Below are 20,653 nucleotides of genomic sequence, written 5' to 3'. Positions count from 1 at the left end.
GTGTGCAGATCTGCAAAATAAAGATTTGGACTGGACTTGGGGAACACAAGGGTTCAAAATGGTTCTTCACTGACTTCTCATTTCATCCTTCCATGAGACTCAGCTCATGGACTTAAAAAAATAAGGACTTACTGTCTCGTGTGCTTATACTTACCCAGGTAGACATAATAGGCATGATCGTCCCCACCCAATAGATGAGGAGGTGCCTGGAGGGCCAAGAGTTTCCCAGGGTGACCCAGCTGGGACACAGCATCACTCCGACACACGGCTCTGGCACTTCCTGTAGAAAAGCTCAACGCTGTGCCCCAAAATGTATTCAGCTGTGCCTCTGAAAGTTAACCCTCACCTGAGACCAGGAAAATGCTTTGACCCAGCAGGGGATAAAAACAAGACAACGCTCTCAAACGGAAAGGGGGGGTGAAATATATGGCTGTCCATGCTTCACATTTGTTTGTAAAACGAACGCCAAAGTTTTGGTAACATCTGCATCTGGTCATAACCACAAAACGGAAAATTCGAATGCTATAACATGTTGGGTTTGCAATTTGAAGAGATTCACACATCTCTCAGGAGTTACAAAACCGTACTCAGACCCATATGCACAGACAACGTGCAGCAATGCCAACTGCCAATGGATCCTTCTGGAACGGGGACTCGGAGCTTGCCTGGGCCGGACAGTGCTACTTCCCAGAGGATCCTAAGGACTTCCCTAGAGGTGCTCAAGCACTAGGGTCTGCCCGAATCCCTGGCATCCCTAGGTTCTGATCCTGTAGGTCTGCCATGGGGCCTTATAATCAAGAGACCTCTCTAGCCAGCACCCACAGTAATTCTGATGCAGAGGGCCCAGGCCACCCTCAGAGAAACGCTCTGCCGCTGTTGCTTGTGAAGACCCCACTTTACAGAGAGCAACAGGTTCAAGGGGCTGTGACTCGTCAGGCCTTGCTGGAACCGCATTCCAGTGGTGGCTCTTACCCCACACAAGCAGGAGAGACACCTGAACATGACATCCCTGGCTGCCCACCTGAGTCCTTTTGGTTGGGGAGTAAAATGTAGCTAAAAGTTTAAAAACAAATGATAAATAACTAGCAATTATTACATTTCAACATATAATGCCCCGTCTCCTTCTCTGCCCTGAGATTCATTCACTCTCTTCACCCACCTAAATATCTCTGAACATCCTGTGCCAGAATTGCCTGATCTGTCAATAAGGTAAAAGTTTTCTCAGCCTCTATGCATATGACTCAATTTGTTGGTAAAAACTGCCACCCGCGCTGTGCTTGCAGAAAATTCTCCATAAACAAATTACTGTGACTGGCAGAACGATGTCTATAATAAAAACAAATAGATTTAACAAGTGCCTGCTTCTACACGCCACGCCGCTGGTGGACTATCCATTGGGTGTCCCCCAGCCTAGGCTTCTGGGAATGGGCGACAGGGCTGGCTGGGAGACTCTGCTCACTTCACAAGCATCACGGGTAGAGAATTACTCTACCAAGAAACTTTTAGGAGCAGGAGAGTGAACACACCAGCCATTTATCGCGCTCTCACCATTCCTTTCGTGGTTACACACACCATGACCAATTTAACAACCATAAGAAAATGTTTTTGTAGAATTTTTTACTGGTTTTAGAACAGCTACCTCCGGCGGGGAGGTGAAGGGGACATGAGGCCTCCTTGGAGAACCCGGCTCTGCTGTTAAGCCACTGATTTAACTGAAAACAACTTGTGGGGTCAAAACCAAGTTTCACCCTTCAGAGCATCTGCATGGGCAGCCCCCAGGGCGGCCTAGTCAGTTACTTAGCTGGAGGAGCTTCGGCTTTGCTGCCGGGACCCAGCACCTTGGCAGGTCTCAGTGTTTGATCCCTTTACAGGTGATCCACACCAGCCAAAGCCACTCTAATACTTCAAAGATCAACAAAATCACAAAAATGATTTCTTCCTTTTCGTAAATCACTTTAATAGCTCTATGAAGGAGGAAGTCATTCATTACATTCCATACTATATTCATTAATTAGTTTTCCCCAAACTACGCAGCCCTCCTATATAAGCTGTACTGTCAATTTTTTTAAGTCAAAAAAACAAAAAACCAAACTATTTCCACCAACCAGCAGACATGCAGCAGTTAATGAAAAGCCACAGAACATACATCTTGCAACATTTGGTCCACAACACAAGGTCTCCAACTTCTACATAGCTCTGCCCAAGACAGGCCTGCAGAGCTAACAGCATAGGTTCACAAACTCCTCATGCCAACCAACGGCCCTCCTGGACAGCTCAAACCTCCTCCATCCCAGATAAACCCTTTCACTTCAAACCAAGAGTGGGGCGTAGGGCTGGACTGTACATCATGAGCGTCTATATAAAGACCACTCTCACCCCACGATCAGGTTATGGTTTATGTGTCTCTGATTTTAAATCCTTCAGGTCTGGTTTAAATAATACCCTGCAGGGCCAGGCATGGTGGCTCATGCCTGTAATCCCAGCACTTTGGGAAGTCTAGGATGGAAGATCACTTGAGTCCAGGAGTTCGAGACCACCCTAGGCAACATAGGGAGACCCTGCCTCTAAAAAATATATATATATTAGCCAGGCACGGTGGCACACACCTGTAGTCCCTGCTACTCGGAAGGTCAAAGCAGGAGGTTTGCTTGAGCCCTGGAGTTTGAGGCTGCAGTGAGCTATACACTCCAGCCTGGGTGACAGAGCGAGCCCTTGTCTCTAAAAGTAATAAAATAATATTCTGTGGTGAGACCGAGCCCAGAAAGTAGCTGGATCAAAAGCTATCTGTCCCAGTAAACGGAGAGTCAGGAAGGACCATAGCAGCAGCCCAAGAGCCAAATGAGCACAGGGCCCTTCAGGGTCTGGGAGGCTCAATGTGTCCCCTGGAGGAACTAGAGTCCCAAAGGAAAGTCAAAAACCTCAGGGCAAGTGGATCTGAACAAGGAATTTTATGCTGGGGAAGGGGGTCAGAATGAAGCGCAAAAACAAAGAATAATGCTAAAGGAAAAGATAATGCAGAAAATTCAGTTTTGCCTCCATTTTCTTTCTATCAAACAGAATATACTATAAACTGAAAAGGGTATTAACACCAAAAAAAAAAAAAACTGGAAGGTTTGAATCACTGGCTCCTAAACGTATGTCCTCTGCAAAACAGGACAATTTAGTAAGTTTATTTTATTATAAAATACTGGAAGAGTCAGGGCTTTGGTGTCCTAAGAAAGGGGGGGAAGAAGACTGAAGAGGAACAAACTCTGAGGGGGCAATGGGGAAGGCAAGTTCTTTTTCAGGCCTGCCTGCCCCCTTCTTCCCTGCAAAAGAGAGGAGGCCCTGATTGAGACACATGGGGAGGAAACCGAACCAATGAAAGGTAAGCCCCAGGTGATATCAATGTAAGACCTCAACAAGTTTCAAGAATCTGAGCAGCTGAACCAAGTGCTACCCAATGTGTACCTAGGGCTCTATTTCTTTCAACCTTACTAACAGCAAAGCCTTTTTAAAGTAGTGCCTAATACTATTAGTTAAATTGTTGTTGTGATACAGATTTTTTTTTCCTTTGGGACAGAGTTTCACTCTCGTTGCCCAGGCTGGAGTGCAATGGCGCAATCTCGGCTCATTGCAACCTCCACCTCTCAGGTTCAAGCAATTCTTCAGCCTCAGCCTCCCAAGTAGCTGGGATTACAGGCATGCACCACCACGCCTGGATAATTTTTGTCTTTTTAGAAACGGGGTTTCACCATGTTGGCCAGGCTGGTCTCAAACTCCCGACCTCGGGTGATCCACCCACCACGGCCTCCCAAAGTGATGGGATTACAGGCGTGAGCCACCGTGCCTGGCCCAGATATTTTTTATTATTATTAAAATATATACATTGAAAAGTACCTGAGTATAGCTTTGTACTGGAGGCCTACTTCATCCAGGCCCCTGACTGTGGCAGACACCACTCCACTACTCCAATTCCAACAGGAGAGGGAGGGCCCAGGAAGAAAGACACGACACGCGGCAGAGTAAGGCCAGCTCTCCTCTGCTACTTGCAGGCAGGCTCCGGGTCCCAGCAAGTATCCTGGCCCTCTGAGTTAATGTGTTGTTAACAATCAGCCAGGCTCTTGACCCGTTTCCTTCAAACTTTTCACAGCCCCACCCACCAAGTGTGCTAAGCCTTTTTTCTTTTTTTAATCTTGTTCATCTCTCAGAGTGTTTTAGCCACTGAGTGGGCCCTGAAAATAACAAAACCATCTCCTAGTCACCTGCCCAGGGATGGGGCAGATGACGGGAGAGTCTGACCTCAGCGATACTCTATAGGTTTATATTTGGATGTCTATGTAAATAACCAGTCTAATCCTCAGCTCTCTGTGCTTAACTCTCTCTGCTTAACATTCTACTGAGAACAGCTGTGGTGACCCCTCTCTGGACCAAGCCGCTTCCCTCAGTCTGATGATGGTCCCAGCAGGCAAAGGTTGCACACACATGTACAAAGTCTGCTTTCCAGGACAGAAAGCCAGCTACCCGGCTGAGGCAACTGAGAGCAACCACCACCCTGAGATTTCAGGAGATGATGAACCCAGGAGTGCGAAATACATAGTTCAGAACTCCTCTGCGGTGTTATTACCAACGTGGGAATTACGGTGCCCAGTGTGTGTGGCCCTCCAGCAAGCCTTGCTTACTCTAGGTACTGATGAATACTATTAGGGTGTGAGGTACACAAACACCAGCCATGGTTAGGAGGAGGCCCCTAGAATTTGGCCTCCAGCAGGAAGGAAATACGGGACTCTGCCCAAGTATGCTAAAGGCTTGCTGCAAGCCAAGGCCCGCGCAGGGGCTTCTGGAAGCTTCCCGGAGCAGCTGGCGGAGGGAAAGCTGACAACATGGAGAGGTAGGAAGAACCGGGACCCGGGCCTGGAGCCAGCACCTGGAGGTAAGGCAGGGGCTGCCACGACCCCCGCCACACGCCAGGCCACAGTCACTGCAGCGCAGCCTGTCCAGGAACCCCAGGCCCGGGGAAGGCTGGGCAACACCTTGGAGGCACTTGGGGCGCACCTGGAGTTCGCCCGGGGTGGGTGGCGGTCAGGGCGGCCCCAGACCCGAGTGAGGGCGCCTGCAGGGCCACTCGAGACTGCCGCCGTCCCGAGGGGGAGCCCAGCAACTCTGCCGGGAGCGAGGCGACCCAGACACTCACCAAGTCGCAAACGGTGCGGACTGCGAGGACCTGCGGGCGCCGGCACGCAAAGCGTTCTAGCGGCGCGGGCAGTCCCAGCATATCCGGGGCGCGGGGGCGGGGCCGAGGGGCGCGGGGCTGGCGGCGTGGGGCGAGGTCTAGAGCGGGGCGGAGCCGAGGACCTGAGAAAAGCATGAGAGCGCGCGGGGGCGGGGCCGGGGCGGGGCGGGGCGGGGTGTTCCCGCCCGACCGGGTCGGCGCATGCCCAGTGCGGCGGCGCCGGACCCGAGCCACTCTGCGCAGCCTCGCTGGAGGCCGACGCGCCGACTCGGGTGCTGCCGCATCGGTAGCTGCTCTGTGCGCCTGACCCCGCTGGCCCTTCGGCCGCTACAAGTCAGGCAGCGCCGCTACAAGCCAGGCAGCGCCTTCCCAGCTTCCGCCTCAGGTTCTGTGCCTTAGTTTGCCAAATAGCCCATACCTTTTCCTGTCACAGGGATAGTCCTCGGGCGTGCAGGCAACCTGCCACGTGCCCGAGTGGTCCTGAAGGCGCGCGGGGGTCTTAGGATGGCGCCCGCTTAGTGAGAATCCCAGTCCTGCTTGGGGCGGCTGCACTGAGCCCGGAGCGCGAGTCTCTCCCCTCCTGAGGCCGCTTCCCCGGTCAGGGACCCTCAGACCAGCAGAGACCCTGTCAGGGGGCTCTGGGGGCAGCCTCCGGGGCCTGTGGTGGGCCGTCCCGTCCAGGCGCTGCAGTCACCGATGGCCTAGACACGGCCAGGGCCTGACTCAGCTGCTCTGCAGAAAGCGCACAGGGTGCCAGGCCCTGCTTGGGGTTGTGTAGACATTATTAGAAGCTGAATTGTGTCTACCAGAAAAGCTATGTTGGAGTCTTAACTCCCAGTACCTCACAGTGTGACCATATTTGGATATGGGGACTTTACAGAGGTAACAAGTTAAAATGAAGCCATCAATTAGTGGGCCCCTCATCCAGTAGGGCTCGTGTCCTTATAGGCAGAAGGCCGCTTGGGGAGGAGGATTGGAGGGCTGCACCTGCAAGCCACCAGAAGCCGAAGAGGACAGACCCTTCCCTGGAGCCTTCGGAGGGAGCAGAGGACACTCTTCCCTGGAGCCTTCGGAGGGAGCAGGGTCCTAACACACCTTGGTTTCAAACTTCTGGCCCCCGGAAGTGTGAGACAATAGGTTTCTGTTGTTTTAAGCCACTCCGTGTGTGGCACTTTATTATGGCAGCCTTAGGCAATGGGTACAGAAACCATTGTCTCTAATATGGTTGGCATAACCACCCCAGGGGGTAGTATCATCCCTGGAGGCTGCGGAGAGGTCACACACCCCTTGGCAGTTTCAAGGATCCCATCCAATGCCCACATGCTCTAAGGCACCATGCTATGGGCCTTCTAGGTTCTGTTTGTTATCTTAATGGAAAGGGGTCTTCGCCTTCCCAGTGTAGCTTCCCAGCTGGGATTTGGCCAATGCTTATACCTTCATATTTGTGACTTGCAGGATCCAACATATTAGCATGAGTGGTAAGAGTTGTTCAGAGGAGAACTTCAGCAGGATTTGCTTTGGGATGAGCCCCGGTGACAATACAGGCTGCATCATTTATCCTCTGAGGTTCCCCATCCTGGACCGTGCCTTGGATGAGACATGTTTTAAATAGCTGCTTGTGGAAAATAAACTAGACCCTGAGTGCATGGTATAATGGTCAAAACAAGGCACTTTTTCCCCACTGAGCCTGGACACGGCCTCGGAATCCTTCTCAACACTGTGTTCCAAGCAGCCATTCACATTTAAACTAATGTGGAAGGAGAGATGAAACGTTTGGCCTTGGCTCTGGTTTTTTCTATTAGCCTTCTGTAAGACTTTGGGAAACTCATCTGACTTCTCTAATCCTCAGTTTCATACTCTGTAAAGGAGTCTTATGATAATGTACTGTGCGTGTATACAAACTATCCTTCCATATTAGGGCATGTGTGCATAGGGAAAATAAACCACCAGCACCGCACCATACTACTAAGAAATAATGCTGTACACCGGGCCGCTTACAGCCTGTTACTGCCAGGACCCAGTTAGAACCGGGATCCTAATAGAACCAAAGGAAAAACAATGCCGAAATGGAATCAGAGTGCCGACCACTATTCTAGCAAGTGTGCTGTTAAGTAGTTTTGCAGTTAACACAGGACTCATACATTTATCTGAATAATATTTTCAGACGAATCCCTAAACTCTTAAGAAAAAGAGACTGGCCAGTCTTAGCATCTCTGATTCCCCACCCTAGGAAAGAAGGCCAATGTGGTCATCCAAAGGCCCTTTAGGAGGGCCCTGTGGGAATGGGGAGGTGGTCCACGAGAGAGTGCTGGCTTCCTGGGGAGACTTGTGGACCTGGCCCTGGCTCCAGTGACAGGACTCTGTCCCCTTGCTGGTGTGGTGGGAAGGACTATGTGAAGGACCACAGCTACTTCAGTGGTAAGGACTGTGTCAGGGTCTCCAAGATCAGGAGCCGAATGTGGGTCTCAGCGCAGAGGGGCAAGAGGAAAAAGGCCACCACCTGACCAATGACTGGCCTGCAAAAGACCAGGATTCAAGGATGTGACCGCTTACGCTGTCCGATGAGCAGAACTCAAACCCATACTCCCTACACTTGCTGGTGCAAGCTCCTCCCTTCATCATGGTAATTTCTTTTTTTTTTTTTTTTTTTTGTATTTTTTAGTAGAGACGGGGTTTCACCATGTTAGCCAGGATGGTCTCGATCTCCTGACCTTGTGATCCGCCCGCCTCGGCCTCCCAAAGTGCTGGGATTACAGGCTTGAACCACTGCGCCCGGCCCATCATGGTAATTTCAAAAACCCATGTTTTCATCAAGAGCCCCATGCCTCTCCCCCTTGTCCCATTACAATCTCATCATCGCCTGCGTGTTCATCCTACTGTTAAAGGAACACAGGATGGCTCCAAAGCCAGGAGGTCACCGGGTCCACTGAAGATTAAGGAACACAGGACAGGGAGGCTCAGATGTGGTGCCAGCCCTACCCCTCCCTGAGCAACCCCTGACTTCTCTGTTGATAGGACGACAGCACAGGACTAGTTGGGTGAGATTCCTTTGAGGTCTCCCATCTTCAGATTAACAGCTTCACAACCCCTTTTTCTCCAGACACAGATTCCTATGAAGAACTTTTTACAAAAGAGGTGGGAAAACCGCAAAAGGGTATGCTCAACTCCATTCCGACTTCTTCAAGGGGCTCCCTGGATTTCCTTTAAGATCAGCCGGGTTTCTTGTGGGCACTGGGAACAATGTTAATTTGCATAGTTTCTTTAAACGTCCAAATAGATACCTTTTGGGTTAAGCAAATGAACACGACATGCGATTGCTTCTAATGATTTGCAACCCAAGAAATTTGTTTAATAAGCCTGTCTTCCCAAGCTACTTTTGTGACATTAGAGACCATTTACTACAAAGCTGTCTTCAGTAGTCAACCTTAATCCCACTACCCTACCTTTGGGAAATGAAAGGACTTTATAACGATCACATAAAACCTTGCGTGGTTTGAAAGCCCCAAACTCCGGACAAATGTGTGGTGGTCGCATAACAAAAGAAACAAACCACAGAGCTCCCCACTTTAAGTGTTTTACATACGGTTTGCTTTTAGGATAGCATCTCTGGTGGAGGGCTTTGCTGATTAACACAATTGATTTTCTTAGCCCCAGCGTTCCTGTAAATGTTGGAGCCAAGAGCTGGAGTCAGCGCCTTGGACCTGGGAGAGGCCAGGAGGCCAGGGAGCCTCAAGCACTCTGGAGGAAGAAGCCTGAAATGAAAAGGTGGGGGCCATCAGTACCGGGGTTGGGTGCCAGGTGCTTCTGATTACACTCCTGTGTGACACTAGTTGTCAGCATGGCAGAGGCATTGTAGTGTAACTGCAGTAGGGAGTGTAATCCATGAGTAGGCAGGAGAAAGGGCAGGAAGGAAGGACTTCAGGCAGGAGAAGGGACAGGAAGGAGGCACTTCAGGCAGGAGGAAGGGTGGGAAGGAGGGACTTCAGGCTTTGCCTCACACAGAGGGTAAGGGAATGGTGCGGGGTGGAGAAAGGGGATGGGGGTGCAACTAAGACAGGAGGGGCTCCTTGGCTCTTGCATTCCTCCAGAGAGGCAGAACATCCTCCTGCCAGGAGCCCCTGGGAGCTCCTGTCGAGATCTGGAACACTTCAGGCCTTTTTGTGTCAAGAAGTGGGGGGAGGATAATTCCTAAGGAAATGACCCAGAGGCAGCCCAAAGACTCCTCTTCAAAAGACTTTTCCTGAAACTTCCTTTGCCAGTTTGTGGGTGCAGGGCCTGGAGATGGATTTATGCAGGCCCTCGTGGGGCTTGTAGTGGAATGGCGCACAGATAAGGAAACAGTTTGCTCTCTGAAGCAGGGCTCTACCCAGGAGATGTGCGGGGGCAGTGGGAGTGCAAAGGAGGCCCCTCCCTGTGCTGACTCTCCCTGCAGCAAGCCCGTTTCTTTATTTTTTTTTTTTTTTCTCTTTTCCTTTTTTTGAATTGGAGTCTCTCTCTGTTCCCCAGGCTGGAGTGCAATGGTGCCATCTTGGCTCACTGTAACCTCTGCCTCCCGGGTTCAAGCGATTCTCCTGCCTCAGTCTCCCAAGTAGGTGGGATTACAGGCACATACCACCATGCCCAGCTAATTTGTCTGTATTTTTAGTAGAGACGGCATTTCACCATATTGGCCAGGCTAATCTTGAATGCCTGACCTCAGGTGATCCACCCGACTTGGCCTGCCAAAGTTCTGGGATTACAGGCGTGAGCCACCGTGCCCGGCCCATCAAACCCTTCTCAAGCACCCCAGTGTGCAGTTTAGCCCCTCACAGAGAAGACAAGCTCAGCCAGGATATCTGCTGGGGTTGGAGGAATGATGCAAGGAAAGACCTGCAAGAGAAAATGCATGGCACTGGATGTCTAGCGGGAGGAGCACCACTTAGGTGAAGAACCAGGGCTATTTGTGGAATTTGGATCCAGTTGTCCAGTAATTAGTGGACAAAGATCATTGTAAACCTTATATAGCTCTTCCCTCCAAACTGTTCCAACTTTAGACAATTGACTGTCCAAGGAATGTATATAATGAATGTAAACAAGAGAAGTCCACTCATCAGGTGTATGTATTTGGATATGTTGGCTTGGAGAACTACTCACACAAATGGAAGCACTCTGGAGGATGTTTTCCCAGCCTGGGAGGGGCTATTTGAGTGTCTGTGACTCAGGACTGGGATTTTGTTTGATGTTGGGCCTTTTTAAACCGGCTCCTACACTCATTACAAAGTGTTTTTGATCCATTTTCGGGAAGGGCTTTGTTTGTAACACATGGTTGGCAGTTTGGGCAGAATCTTTTAAGTGGTGTGAAGAGCTGGGGAGTGTGCACCTGGGTCGCTAGGAGGAAGTGGGTTTCCCCCCTCCCCTGCCCCACTGGGACGACCCAGAAGCGCCCATGCTTTTGTGACTTGGAAATTAAAGCAACAGACGTGGGGATTGTGATGCTGAGATTGTGATTTGCTGTCATTTGCTTCTGACTGGGAAACCACACATGAAATTAAGGCAGGAAAAACAGCCACACTAAGGGTTCTGTCTCAGTACCAAGACACAAATTTAGAAAGGAAAAGTGGCTATATTTCCTTCCAGGGTAACTGCTTCAATCCAGCCTAGCGCACTGAACCACTGGTTTAAAGTAACAGGAGGCAAATGTGGGAGAGTGATCACCACCTGAGTGGCAGAATTGGTGCTGGGGCTGGTGCCAGGGCCGTCTGTCCCATTGTCTCTTGGCCTGAGATAACCCCACTCAATCTGGGAGTGGGGAATGACAGACATTGAGGTCTTCAGAATGATCCCTCCATCTGTCTGATCAGCAGCCCCTGGAAACGAGAGATCCTCCCTTCTTTGTCCAGGAGCCCACTGGACAGGAATAGGACAGCATCTTCATTCCTGGCAGGCGTAGGGGAAAGTTGTGAAGCTGAGGGTGCTCATTTCTCGGTGAGGGCATGTCGGGCGGCCTTTACTGGTGCTCCTCATGGTGCAGGTGAAGGAGGCCCACACCAAAGCTGCCAAACCCACATGAACCTTTATTAGAAAGTGAACTACAGCCCAGAGAAGAAAAGGCAGGAGGAGTCCAGGGCACAGAAGCTGGGCTCAGCTCTCCTTCTCTGGGCCCTCCGCAGGCCTTCCTCTTCTCATCTTCCCTAACTCCAGGCAGGCTTTACCCACCCAGGAGTGAGGCTTACATCCTTTCAGCTCTGTGCCCCCAGAGTTGAAATACACAATGGTATTGGTGTATCAAACCACATCAAAGCTGTCTCCCAGCTTCCCCCAAAAAGAATCTTAGGGAAGGGCTCCTATTGGCCTACCATGGATGATTAGAACAAGCTCTGGACCAATCATGGTGGGTAGGGGAATGAGGTGTTTTCCCAGCCATGGTCACATGCACCCACATGGCCTGGAGAACAGGTCTGATACGGGAATGAAGGGGAAGGGGTGAGAAGGGCAGGATCACCATGAGGTAGTAAGCCACCAAGTCTGTATCTTCCCTGTTCACGGGGATGGTGCACCTGCTGTGTGCCAGCCCCTGAGCCCTGTGTGCTGAGCACTGCATACTCACTTGCTGTCTCAACTTAAGTCTTCACAACTCTTCATCCACCAGCTGTGTATGGATTAGGTTGGGGAGGCCCTGGTGAGGATGTGGCTGAGGGTACTCTGCTTCCTGCAGCACCATCTTCTGCGAAGCAGTAGAGGGAGTTTCTGGCCACTAAATAAGTGCCCGGTGGATCTGACTCTGTGCATTGTAGCTTTCCAGGGAGGCTGTTGACAAGGGGACGCATTTCATGAGGCTGGACAGTGAGACAACTTGGTGCCAACCCAGGGCACTCTCCTAGCCTTGTCCCTGCCCCAAGGCCAAGCAAAAGCATTGGCAAGTCTGTGCCTTGGTTCTTTGTCTTAGGAATTAATCTTAATTAGCACATTTATTGGAGATTCATTAAGATACTAAAGAACTAGAAAGATTAGGACTTGTAGAAATTAATGATAATACAGTCATGCGCCACATAATGATGTTTTGGTCAACAATGAACTGCCTGCACCATGGTGGTACCGATAAGATTGTGATGGAGCTGAAAAATTCTTATCATGTAGTGAAGTTGTAGCTATCATAATGTCATAGTGCAACATATTACCTTGTGTAGGCTTGGGTATGGTTAGATACACAAATACTATGCGATACAATAGCCTGTTGTGTTCAGTACACGAAGGTGTGCCGCCTGAGAGTGATAGGCTACTCCGTCTAAGTTTGCCTAAGTCCGCTGTGATGTTCACAAGATGACAAAATTGCCCAAGGCTCAGGATGCGTCCCCATGGGAAAAAAATGTGTAACCATATTTGAAAATGACGATAACTTTTTAAGTGACAGACTCTGGGCTAGGCGCTTTGTACCCATCCTCTTTCTGCATCCTCACAGCAACCCTGTCAGGTAAGTACTGTCATGATCACAGCTTTAGAAATGAGGAAGCAGAGTGGTCGAGTAACTTGGTAAGATCACACAGCAGTAGGTGTTAGAGTCATTTATGATTTATTGCTTCTTTGATGAGTAGCAGCCGTAGGAGAATGAGAGCTGGCATTTACTGGGCCTCACAGGGGACATTGATGGCTTTTAGGTGCAAGCTCTACTGTCTCTTTGTGTACAGCAAATCTCCCGTTGGTCATAGTGGTGGACTGATCAGAGTTCCCGCCCGAGTGGGTGTACAGTTATTGCAGGGAGGTGTGTTTTCCTGCTGGGGCACAAAGCAGGGACCATGTGGCTCTGGGGCTGCTGGTAGCCATCTTTTTTTTTTTTTTTTTTTTTTTTTGAGGCGGAGTCTCGCTCTGTCACCCAGGCTGGAGTGCAGTGGCACGATCTTGGCTCACTGCAAGCTCCGCCTCCCAGGTTCCCGCCATTCTCCTGCTCAGCCTCCCGAGTAGCTGAGACTACAGGCACCCGCCACTGTGCCCGGCTAATGTTTTCTTTTTTTTTTTTTTAGTAGAGACCGGGTTTCACCATGGTCTCGATCTGCTGACCTTGTGATTCACCTGCCTCGGCCTTCCAAAGTGCTGGGATTACAGGCGTGAGCCGCCGGTGGCCATCTTTTCAGGGAGGGAAGTCACGTGGAGATAGAGAGAAACAGAGCCCAAACCACATTGTCGAGCCCCTGGATATGACCAGATCTGATCATGAGTGTAAAGCCACCCCTGGGCTTCTCGTTTCTCTGTGACAACAAATTCTCTTGTTTGAATAAACAGCAGTGAGCTGGGTTGCTGTTATTTGTGACCAAGAGTCTGGAACAACACAAGGGTCTCCTGTGTGTAGACACTCAGTGCTATGTGTTTTTACATGTGTCATCCTTCTAAAACTCACAGCTCTGGCCAGGCATGGCGGCTCACGCTTGTAATCCCAGCACTTTGGGAAGCCAGGGCAGGCAGGTCACCTGAGGTCAGGAGTTTGAGACCAGCCTGACCCACATGGTGAGACTCCATCTCTATAAAAATACAAAAATTGGCTGGCTATAATGATGTGTGCCTCTATTCCCAGCTACTTGGGAGGCGGAGGCAGGAGAATTGCTTGAACTTGGGAGGTGAAGGTTGCAGTGAGCCAAGATCACACGACTGCACTCCAGCCTGTGTAATGGAGCAAGACTCCACCTCAAAGCAAAACAAAAACAACAGCAACAAAACTCACAGCTTTGTGAGATGAGTATCATTATACCCATTTTATAAGAGGAAAGTAAGGATTACAGAGGTCAAGTTACTTGTCTAAGGCTACTCAGCTATGAAATGGACAGAACCAAACCTTACAAAAAATTACTGATCTCCTAGCATCAATATTCCTAAGAATATTCCCAATTCCTAAGAACACAGGATTAGGGAGGGGAAGGGAAGAAGGAAAGATGAGAGAGAGGGAGAGGAGAGGAGAGGAGAGGAGAGGAGAGGAGAGGAGAGGAGAGGAGAGGAGGGAGGAGGGAAGGGAGGAAGGACAGAGAGGGAGACAGAGAAAAGACTGTGTTAGCATTTTTCAATTGAGGAATTTGAAATCTTTGGGTGGCAAGTTATGATGGTATATTTCTAGGGCTTAGGAATTTTATCCTGCTATTTGTTCTTCAAATAAAAGAATCAGAGTTGCTGACTTAGTTTAAACCAACTCCAAAGACTGCGGAGTTGACTGCTGATTAAAAACTTGTCTTTCTTTGTCTGAGAAGGAAATAGTAGATACCGTTTCCCTGAATGTGTCACATTTGCAAATTTGATTTTCATTTGCAGCATTTGAAAATGCCAATGACTGGAAAAATATAACTTGATTATTAACAAGCTAGACATAGTAACTGAGGATTCTCCTTGGCGTCTACCCATGCTTGTGTGATAAAAATAAATCGGAAGAAGTCTAAATATGCATTTAAAGGTGATTTTAGGATCAGCAATCTAACAGTTTTTCTGGTCACCCCGTGCCAGTAAGTCCACGGGCTAATTCCAAAGTACAGTGGGTTCTTAGATGAATAAAATCTCTAGATTCTAGTAATGCAAAAGGTCAGTTTTGATTCAATGTGCTTTGCCATTTGTGAACTGAGCCTGAATCTTTAAAAAAGTAAACACATTCCAGCCATTTTATTTCTACTCTCTTTTAGAGACGTGCAATCATTTTTAATGGTTAAACCTGTATTCAATTGCATTTTTCAAATCCTCATTGTTTCATTTCCTTTCAGTTCTGCTATCTAAAAAATTTTTTCCACCTCATTTTTCCTGATCATTTGTTCTTCATACATATTCCACAGCCACAGTCCCCTGGTTGCCGAGCACTAGGCAGAGTTGATAAGAGGAATGAGGTGGTGTTCGGGAAGGAAGGAGTCAGCCCCTCCTAACCCTGCTAGCCACAGAGACTTTCAGATTTCTATCGACTTAGGAGTAGAGTCTATTGGAATATGGTTCAAACCTGCATCTTGCATCAGTGGAAATGGGCATTGTGATTGCTGTACTGAAACCTGTGCTCAAATGCACTGGGAGTTTTACACTGTGTTTCGAACTTCCAAATAGATAATGTCAGAACATTTCTGAAATGGGATACTAACATCAAGATATACGACACCAATCAACAAGTATCAGGCAAAGCAGCGCATAGAACTTGGGGTGGAAGAGACTCCTAGAGAATTTCCATTTCCATTCCCTGTGTCAACAGCGTGGTAACTCACCTCCTAGATTGCTTTATGGTTTCAGGAGAAATTCTCAGTAGGCTCCCTGTGCTGTACTCAGCTCCGTGTTCAAAGCCCAGGAATTAGATATGTCGTAGTTTATGAAACTGTTTATGAAAGGATCTTTTTTGAATTGTTCAAAAATCCAAAAGGAGTCAAACTTTGACAGTTTAAGACAACGGCAAGAGGGTCATAGTGATCTCCCCAGTGCAGCCTTAGCACTGAGGCTCTCTGGTTGAAAATGCAATTTCTTTTCTGTGAATTTCTTCGAGCCCATAATGCTCCGTTTGAAACTTTTGCCTTTTTGAAAGGATTTCTTTACTATGAAGCAGCTGACAAAGGTCATATGATAAATATGTTTCGGGGATGATAACATTTTGATTAGATATGCAAGAATCTTCTATCCTTCCCTAGGATGTCATATTCTAACGTTTTCCATTATTTTAAAAAATCATGTAAGTTGATACTAGTCTGCAATAAGAACTTGAATTTTGTGGCTTATTTTCTTTGCTGTAATGTGCCAGCACCGTGGGCATCGTTGCAGGGAATAAATGACTCTTCCCCAATAAACCAAATGCCCAAAGAAGCCCCTGGAGGAGGCAGGGATGTCCATAAAAGTTGAAATGGATTTCATAATATGGCGTTCAATTTAGTGTAATAAGTAGAATTCAAAAATAGCCTAATCTGCCAAATGAAAATACCTTTGCTCATCACGGAGGGAGGGACCTGGTACAGGAACCAAATGTACGTGACTTAAGACATGCCAACATATTTTTTATTAAATTATTCATTTTCTTCCATTTAAGTCATTAGTTACCTGGAAAATTGAAGATCTTTCTCTCTCTCCCTCTTTAAGCTTGAAAAATTAGCCCCTTAAAGACAACTACCAGAAAGCATTTATCAAAAGGCCAATCCTGGTTCTGAAGCTTATTGAGAAAAGGTCTGTGTTTGCACCTTTGTCGTTCTCCTGCAAAGATTCTCAGTAACAGAAACTATTTCAAAAATGATGCCAGTAAGCTGACATCATTAATTGTTCTCTAATACTGGGATTGCTGTGGAAAATGAAGCACCAAGACTCAGCCTTACAAGGCAAAGTGGGAACCTGTTTAGAAGTTTGATAGATGGCATCATGATGTTCAGAAGAAAAAACGGGCACTTAGAGACAGAAGCACCCGGAGAGTGATGGAAGCGGGCTCTGGTTCCTGTGCCACTGGGTTTGATGAAAAATCAGCACAAAGACAAGAGAGCAGGGAAAATGAAGAAAGATGAGGGGACCCTCAAACCACAAAGGTGTTAAACACGCGCTTTCCACAAATGCAGTGCTTCTAAATCATGTCCCCAGAAATCAAAATGATTCAATAATCGCTGCAAAGTATGTATTTACCAAGACAAAACTTCTAAATCTCATTTTGGAAACTGAAGGTTTGGGAGTTTGTTTAAAATTCTTTTTAAATTGTTTTCCCCTAAACCCTTAATAACAGAGAAATGAAAACAATGGACACATCATCTGACGCAGTTTAATGATTACACTTTCACAAAATGTTCATGCATCCACGTTTTACTCCGTTCTTAAGCAAAGTGATCCATAAGCAGTAAGTAAAATGATTTGAATGTCCACCTCAATAGGTATTTTGATAATAAGATCTTTAAAAATGTTTTAATTAGCAACCAAATGCCAATTTTTCCAGGCGTGTTTCCCACTCCCTCTCCACCCAGGGTCAATAGCAGCATCCAGTGTTTTCAGGCTGTCCCTGAACTCTTTGTTCGGTGATTGGAACTGATGAATTGTAGCTTCCTTTGAGCCAGACTCTGCCAACAGACCTCAACTTGCATTTGTTATGGAGCCAAAAATAACCTTTAAATGATTAAATTCCTCAGTTTGTTTTGGTGACAGGACACGAGAAGACGCATTGCACCTCAGGAGGAACTCCAAAGATGAACCTGGAGTCATCCTAGCTCCATCATGTCCTAGCTCTGTGGCCTTAGCACGTTTCTTAGCTATACAGAGCCTCAGTTTTATTGTCTGTGAAATAGAGATGATAATACCTGACTTACCAGGAAAGCTTGCAGTTGACTGTGATAATGTCAGTGGAAATGCCCACCGCAGTAACCCCTAACTACAGCAGGGGTTCAAACCATTAGCTTCCTTTGGAAAGGATTACACAGCACTAGGTGTAGAATCTTATAACCCTCATGTAGTGCTTTAGAGTTGTTCAAAATGCTTTAATATCAATCATTGATTTCTCTCATAATGACTTCAAAAGCCAGTGCTCACCTCTTTCCTGACCTCCAGACCTGGTATGTAGTGGCCTGTTTTGCATCTCATGGAACCCGCCCTTCTCCTGGAGAGCCAGGTCTTTGTGAAATGTCACCAGCATCGTGGCTGCTCTATGCGACCCCTATCATTGGCCCCCAATGCAAGTCTTTTTTTTTTCTTTTTTTTTTTTTTTTTTTTTTTTTTTTTTTTTTTTTTGCAGACATTACACTGGTGTGCAATTATTTCTGCAGCTAGAAGGTGCTGAATAAACATCTGTCAGACAAATGAAAACATGAAGGAAGGAACCCGTGAAACAATGCAAAGATAATTCTAAAATGGAACTGAGAATTCAACTCCATAGGCTGGGATGGCTGGGGAAGGCATCCTGGAAGAATCAGGATTCAACATGGAGCAGAGGGGGAACTAGGGTGGGACTCAGGAAGGAGTGGAGGAGTGGAAAATCAGACTAAGTTGAAAGTAGAGATGCCGGAGGGGCACCTGCAGGGATCGGAAAGTCAAGAAAGTGTTTGAACTTGATGCAGTGGTTAATAGTGAGCCAACGCAGGTTCTTGAGCCTAAGAAGGATGTGGGAGATCACTCCAGGTTTTCTAGCTGTGAAAGATGGATAGGACTGGCTCTACAAAACACAGGAAACATGGCAATGGCCACCTCACTCCAACTAGCTAGGAAAACTTTCCGAGGAAAGACTTCAAAGAATGGCTATTGTTTATCAAATGCGTTTTCCTTCCCCACATGTATGGGCCAAAAAATTGTACATTATAGCTATGGTAATACAGTAATTATTGACCTTTGCTAATTAATTTTTATTTATTTATTTTTAATCAGGACTCCATTTGAAAATGGCAGTTCCACCAGGCAGCAGGAGGATTTTCCCTGGAGCTGGCCCTCCTGTCACTGCACCACTTCTAACGCCCGTGCAGATTAAAAGCTGCCATGGATGGGCAGATGTGGATCCTATATTTTGATTTCATCTAATTCTTCTTAAACTGGACTGGCTTATTTAATAGGAGGACGTTGTGGCTCTTGCCGAAGGCAGAATTAGCAACCATTCCATTACCTTTTAAGACATCTGTGGACAATCTTTCCTAACCATAAAATCATTTCCATTCTCCAACCATCAAGTTTTCAAATGGATTTCGTAAATGTGCAAAAACTCCAGGCAAATCTATTTTTTAAAAATGTCAGGCTGCAAATAAGGAAAATCAGAAAGGGAGAAGCGAACACCATCTGTCAATGCCCCACCAGCCTTCACAGCAGCCCAGTTCTTATGATTAACCTAGCATACTCCCCATAAAGTCTAAATCATTCTCACCTTCCCAGGAGTTTGTAAGCCAGACAATTGTGAAGGGGAACGACTCATAATATGACTGCAAAATTTCACAGTTGAAAGTCAAATAGCAATGATTTTGCTTTGCCAGACTGACACCACCTTGACCATGTGGATGTGAGTCCCTGGGCAGTGAACATGCTCTGTGAAGCGTCGGAGTCATGTTGGTGCAAGCAGCTCCTCGATTTAAAAAGTGCTAGGACGTGGTCACAGAGGGCATCGGGCACTTTTTTCTCCATCAAAATTCCATACATTATGATAACTGGGGAATTAATGCCAACCACACCCACAACATAAAACCTCCACCAATTATGCTGTGTATGAGTCTGAGTTCTCCAGAAAAATAATATATATCCTATTGGTTCTCTTATATCTATATATCCTATAATTGTGTGTGTGTGTGTATGTGTGTGTGGTGTGTACAGTCATGCATTGCTTACTAACAGGGATACATTCTGAGGAATGGGTTGTTAGGTGATTTCATCCTTGTGCAAACATCATAGTGCATTTACACTCACCTAGTGTAGCCTACTCCACACCAAGCCTGTATGGTACAGCCTATTGCTCCCAGCCTGCAGACCTGTACAGTGTGAGACTGTACTGAATACACTAGGCGCCTGTAACACAGTGATAAGTATTTGTGTATCTAAACGTAGAAAAGGTACAGTAGAAATACAGCATGAAAGGTAAAAAATAAGACACCTGTGTAGGGAGTTTAACCATGAATGAAGCTTGCAAGACAGGAAGTTGCTCTGAGTGAGTCAGTGAGTGAGTGGTGAGTGAATGTGAAGGCCTAGGACAGGCCTGCACACTACTGTAGGCCTATAGACATTGTACACTCAGGCTACACTACATTGATTTCAAAAATAAAGTGCTTATGCTGTGACATTGTGACAGCTATAACATCACTCAGCAATAGGAACATTTCAGCTTCATTATGCTCTTACGGGATCACTGTTGTATGTGAGGTGCCTCATTACCTGAAAATGTTATGGCACATGACTGTACGTATATATAATAATACATATATAATGAGATTTATGTCTTCTTATAAGGAATAGGCTCCTGCAATTACAGAGGCTGAGAAGTCCCAAGGTCCACAGGTGGCAAGCTGGAGACCCAGGAGAGCTGATCGTGTAAGTTCCAGTCTGAGTTTATGGGTGTGAGATCCAGGAGAGCTGGTGATGTGGTTCTAGTCCAAGTCCAAATCTGAAAACAGGAGAAGACCAACGTCCCAGCTCAAGGACAGCCAGGCAGAGAGAACTCAGTCTTTTTTGTTTTCCATTCAGGCCCTCAGTGGATCGAAAGGGGCTGACCCACAATGGGGAGGGCAATCTTCTTGACTCAGTCTATAAATTTGAGTATTTCTCATCCAGAAACACCCTTGCAGACACACCCAGAATAATGTTTAACCAAATATCTGGGCAACCTGTGGCCCAGTCAAGTTGACACATAATATATACCACCACATGCTGGTACTTAAAAGCATTAAGGATCATTTCACAAATGTGTTGACCATTTTAACCCACTCCTCCCCTGTGTGTAACTCAGACCATGCAACCTGAGACCCCGTGTTAAAATTCAACTCTTGGACTATGTCTTAAAGATGTCCCCATGGGTCTAGAGATGCCACACATAGATTC

The 20,653-nt window shown here is 47.2% G+C and overlaps 1 protein-coding gene and 1 long non-coding RNA gene across 4 annotated transcripts in view; one reads left to right on the top strand and one right to left on the bottom strand.

The window, feature by feature from the left end:
* The window catches only part of MGMT (O-6-methylguanine-DNA methyltransferase), a 294,387-nt gene extending 289,094 nt beyond the window's left edge, over positions 1–5,293 (bottom strand). The window contains exon 1 of one of the 3 annotated variants that reach the window (XM_030940954.1): positions 5,174–5,293. In XM_030940954.1, the coding sequence (XP_030796814.1) occupies positions 5,174–5,254 (81 nt within the window). In that variant the 5' untranslated portion in view covers positions 5,255–5,293. Of the gene's footprint in view, positions 1–3,879; positions 4,030–5,173 lie in introns of those variants that run through there. The other 2 variants (XM_030940953.1, XM_030940955.1) reach the window with 2 other exon arrangements.
* A 2,644-nt stretch (positions 5,294–7,937) lies between these two features.
* LOC115900389 lies at positions 7,938–19,321 on the top strand. The gene is made up of 4 exons (XR_004060066.1): positions 7,938–7,997; positions 8,098–8,250; positions 8,861–8,977; positions 18,509–19,321. It is a non-coding gene; the product is annotated as an uncharacterized LOC115900389 (long non-coding RNA).
* The last annotated feature ends 1,332 nt before the right edge of the window (positions 19,322–20,653 follow it).

The sequence above is a fragment of the Rhinopithecus roxellana genome, chromosome 11 (genome assembly GCF_007565055.1).
Source record: "Rhinopithecus roxellana isolate Shanxi Qingling chromosome 11, ASM756505v1, whole genome shotgun sequence".
Taxonomy (NCBI): Eukaryota; Metazoa; Chordata; class Mammalia; order Primates; family Cercopithecidae; genus Rhinopithecus; species Rhinopithecus roxellana.
This window is presented reverse-complemented; position numbering and strand designations above follow the sequence as displayed.